Source organism: Polyodon spathula, chromosome 12, assembly GCF_017654505.1.
Source record: "Polyodon spathula isolate WHYD16114869_AA chromosome 12, ASM1765450v1, whole genome shotgun sequence".
Lineage (NCBI taxonomy): Eukaryota > Metazoa > Chordata > Actinopteri > Acipenseriformes > Polyodontidae > Polyodon > Polyodon spathula.
The window spans coordinates 12,592,466-12,597,416 of record NC_054545.1 but is presented as its reverse complement, the minus strand read 5'-3'; the positions used below and the strand labels follow the sequence as shown (position 1 = coordinate 12,597,416).

Sequence of the window (4,951 nt, the reverse complement as noted above, 5' to 3'; positions counted from 1 at the left end):
AATCCAAATTAACATGTATTTATACTAAAGTAATACAAAAATGACGACAAAAGATTTAGAAGTGAGTAGTTTTTCGAGATTTACGATTATACCATATTTACAAATACATTTACAGTATAATCGTAAATCTCGAAAAACTACTCACTTCTAAATCTTTTATCGTCATTTCTGTATTACTTTAGTATAAATACATGTTAATTTGGATTCATATGTTGTTTTTTTCTGACTTTATGTGAACGAAAAGACACACATTTGCCCGTTTTCCCATTGGAAATATTGATATTTTGAAATATCACTGTCCTGGTCACAAAAGCAAAGTTTGTGAGTAATAATAGCCACTTTCTATACTTTTGAGGCATAAGCAATTAGGAAATAAAACTTACTACCCAGGAACAAAAATTGTGTTACATAGTATTTTATTATTATTATTATTTTTTTATTATTATTATTTATTATTATTATTATTATTATTATTATTATTATTTAATTTCATTGGCAGGCATGTACACAATTAGTGGGCAACACTAAGCCCACCGGTCATACATATTTTGTACCAAATACACATTTTATTGCATAAGTATTTAAGGTGATGACCAAGGTTTGTACATTATTTGTTGAATTGGGTGACTGTTAAAGGTTACACCACCTTTAGCCACATCTTGTAAAATTACAGAATCTGAAATGCAAACAAACTTAAAGGTGTTTACCTTGTCATCGGCACGTAAGCTAATTATCGTGGAGAGGCTCAATTGTCTTGTTGCCCTGGTAGCCTATGCCCCGCCTCTGGTGGCAGCCTTAAACCTGGCGCCTGGCTAAAACAAACGAAAGGCAGCCCTGAGTCTCCACTCAATCCAATTAAGGCGGACTTCAGGCACTCTCTTACGTGTTCACCCAACAAGATCGACGCTGAGACAACACTACCAGAGCTTTGGCAAAACCCTTTTTTTGCCTGCCTTCTACATTTTCCCTCTCCAGGCACAAAACAATGTCGATGAGCCCCAAGCATACGACTCCTTTCTCAGTTTCTGATATCTTGAGTCCCCTAGAGGAGAGTTACAAGAAAGTGAGCATGGAGGGCAACAACTTGGGGGCTCCCCTGTCAGTTTACCGGCAGTCTCACGTCTCTCAGGCATCCATGCAGCAGCAGCACCATATGGGGCATAACGGGACGGTGCCCGCCACCTACCACATGGCAGCGGCGGGTGTACCTCAGCTTTCTCATTCATCCATGGGGGGGTACTGTAACGGTAACCTGGGCACTCTGGGCAACATGAGCGAGCTTCCGCCATACCAGGAAACAATGAGAAACAGTGCATCAGCCACAGGATGGTATGGAGCCAATCCTGATCCGCGCTTTTCTTCAAGTAAGTATGTAAACTTGTAAAAAAAAAAAAAAAAAAAAAAAAAAAAAAAAAAAAAACTGTTTTGCTAATAATTATGACAATTTTGAGGTGTGGGGATAACCAAAAACAAAAAAAAAAAATAGGAGTGCGCATATTATGCAGTGAATTGAGATGTATTATAAACATCGTTAAATATATGAAATATGTATACATCGATTAATTAAAAAGACCTGTTGTAGTTTAATTTATTTAATCAACTATATACCATTTCTATTTAAATGTATTGTGAATAACATTTATCATATGTGTAATGCGTGGTTCATATGATTTCATACCGTTATGTTGAGAAGAACGAACCTAAATTACAATTCATGCAATTATATCTGTTGGGCATTAAAATCTCGTATACTACTAGTTTTATCAAAGAAAATATGTCACTTTAACTACCCAATTCTTGTATTTTATTGAATGAATTTGATATATTATATATATATATATATATATATATCTATATATATTATATATATATATATATATTCGTATTTGTATGTATGTATGTATATATAGTACAGCAATAACTATAACGTACAATAATGAATTATTACAATTGAAAAGCAAAATGTTTTTTTTCAGCAAAATATTCGATTTTGTACAAATGCAAAGTAGACACAAAACAGTTCATTCACAGCAAATTAAAGCTACAACAAGGGAAGCGTGAGGTTATTTTAGAAAGCAATGATATTTACAACGAACCTGATACGGCGATCATTTTTCTCATTTTAAAAGAGTTAATAATAGTATTTAACTATAATATGTTGGGTGTCGAATAAATTTACATGTTCATCAGAACTGAACTAAGCTTTGCACATTAAATTATAAATACTAAACTTACAGACAGGCCTATTGCCGTAGGCGTAAATGAAATATTATTCGTTTTATTTGTCATATTTACAGCGGCGGATGTTAGTATTTTACGTCAAAAATAGTATTTTCTATATTTTAAATCAATCTGACTCTTTCCTTTTTATTCATTTTTTATTATTATTATTTTACATGCGTGTCGCCTGATGACGCAAGTAGTTCCATATTTTTTTTCACCAGGCATTATTATTTGTTAAGATTGACAAAGACAGAAATATTACTTTATTTACTTTCACAATTTCGTGTTTGAAATTGTGAATGAAATGACTGTTTATTTATTTATCTGTTTATTTATGTATGTATGTATGTATTTGCTTTTTTTTTTTTTTTTTTTAAAAAGTGTTTTCACTCTGCAGTTTCCCGCTTCATGGGCCCATCCTCTGGAATGAACATGAGCGGTATGGGAAGCCTGGGCTCTTTGGCAGACGTTGGCAAGGGCATGGGACCTCTGCAGAGCACTCCAAGGAGAAAGCGCAGGGTGCTTTTCTCTCAAGCCCAAGTTTATGAGCTTGAAAGACGATTCAAGCAACAGAAATACCTCTCGGCACCGGAAAGAGAACATTTGGCCAGCATGATCCACCTCACTCCAACTCAGGTCAAAATTTGGTTCCAGAACCATCGGTACAAGATGAAACGCCAAGCCAAAGACAAGGTGACCCAACAGCAAATGCAACAGGAGGCCAGCTCTTGCCAACAACAGCAGCAGTCTCCAAGAAGAGTGGCCGTACCCGTTTTAGTGAAGGATGGCAAGCCATGCCAAGGAGGCACACATACTCCAACAACAGGCGCCCAGAACCACCACCACCAGCAAACAACTAGCGCCACGAATAATTCAGGAATTGGGCAACATCAGCAGACTGGTAGCGCATGCCATTCACCAGATTTAGGCCATTCGTCTAGCCCTCCCTCCCTTCACAGCCAGGTCTCCAGTTTGTCTCACCTAAACTCTTCTGGTTCTGATTATGGCACCGCCATGCAGTGCTCTGCTTTATTATATGGTAGGACCTGGTGACAATGTAATATAACTAAGACGTGTGTATGATAACGGACAGAGTCATTTCTACATTTTCTAAGTAAATGGTTTACTTTGGGTTGGGTTTGCAGGCGACTCTTCGTGGACCAAAAGTGACGAATGTTCAATCTGTAAGTGGAGTTTGGAAGGATTTATTTTACAGTGAATTTGAATAAAATCCCTGGTTCAAAATAAACTCTTATACAAGAGACATGTATCTGTAAAAGTTGACATGTAAATACCCGATACCGAGGAAACTGGAAGAACAAGTCGTAACAGGGTTAATGCAAAGGAAGATGTGTGGGCATACAAATACATTTGTAGGGTAAATTAAGTTGGTTTAACTTTTTAGTAGATTTTAATGTAAAACGTAGCTGTATATTTCTGTAAAAGGTTTGCATTGGATACATAGTTTTTAGCAAGCTGTATATTATGTTGTAAAAAAATTTTATGGACATTTGAAGACTGCCTGTAGCACAGTTAAGTTTATTTGTTATCTGACCGCGTATTTTTCCTCCTCTTGTAACTTATGTAGAGATTTGGCTTGAATATAGTCATACGAAGCTTCTAATAAATTATGAAAATAATATTCAGATTCATGTATTGCATTTGGTCGTATAGTAGCTAAAAATCAGGCTTTTCATATGTGCATTCTAATAGAAATATTCTGTTGACATGCTATCTGTTGCTATTTAAAATAAGAAGATTTTGAAATAATAAAATGTAATTTACAGTAAACAAGACACCAAGAACATAATCCATACTGTATTGCGTAAAAGTGTACACTTTTCAATTTTATAAATATGTTGCTTTAAGAATTGAGGATATGATTAACTTTAGGCATATCGTTTTGGAAAACTGAAAACATGATTCTCCCCATTTACAAACTGGGTGTGTGGAATAATGAAATAGCTTTTTTTTCTAGTACTATGTATAATAGCAAACACCGGTGGAGTAAATGTATTGAGTAGTTTAAAAAAAAAGCAGTAGTAAAACTAAACACGTGCACCAAAAAGCAAACTCATATTTAATATGTAAAGAAGGAGTTGAAAGCAAACATAATGCATGCGGTCACCGGCTGAACAAAGTCCACGGAGCCCCATGTTAATGATTTCAGACTAGAGAACAGTAAAGTGCATACAAACATGATAATGTTGTATTTTGCTCATAAAATGTCGTTGAATTCGTTTTGCATTGGTAAAGCGAACCGTTTTGCAACCCCAGTGACGATGAATATAATTAAGAGTTTCATTTTTTTTTTTTTTTTTTTTTTTTTTTTTACATTTTTCATTTAGTGAATGGCGTTGTTTGCGTTGGCATTAGTGAAACCCAATTCGTTTGTTTGACTGCCAGCCTGTGGGAATGAAACAAGAAATGAGCCAGGGGTCAGTAAACGTAATCAATTTGGTGCTGTGTTTTTATATTAGCTGTTTAAAAAAAACAAAAAGGGGTTTCCATACTGAAATGAGAAGAAGATAAAAACTATATACAATGCATTACGCATTGTACGCAAAACAAACCTCGTGGAACGCAAAACAAAGAACTGATCCCTTTTCTCGCAGTCGCTCCAGCTTTTTGAAGCTTTTTTCAAAGTGTATAGTCCGACTCCATAATTATTTTAATGGATTATTATGTACACAATGTCTTATCTGCGTAGGCCAGTTTTAGATCAGGT

General features: G+C 35.3%; 1 protein-coding gene across 1 annotated transcript; it reads left to right on the top strand.

Moving 5' to 3' along the window:
• Positions 1-841: 841 nt before the first annotated feature.
• Positions 842-3,276, top strand: nkx2.1 (NK2 homeobox 1). The gene is made up of 2 exons (XM_041267253.1): positions 842-1,364; positions 2,621-3,276. The coding sequence occupies exons 1-2, from the start codon at positions 986-988 to the stop codon at positions 3,274-3,276; spliced, it is 1,035 nt and encodes a 344-aa protein (XP_041123187.1). The 5' UTR covers positions 842-985.
• Positions 3,277-4,951: the final 1,675 nt, after the last annotated feature.

Excerpts from the sequence above, each read along its gene's own strand:
- nkx2.1 (XM_041267253.1), top strand. The coding sequence starts at position 986 with ATGTCGATGAGCCCCAAGCATACGACTCCTTTCTCAGTTTCTGATATC. Across the intron at positions 1,365-2,620 it reads TGATCCGCGCTTTTCTTCAA|TTTCCCGCTTCATGGGCCCA; the intron begins GTAAGTATGTAA and ends TTCACTCTGCAG.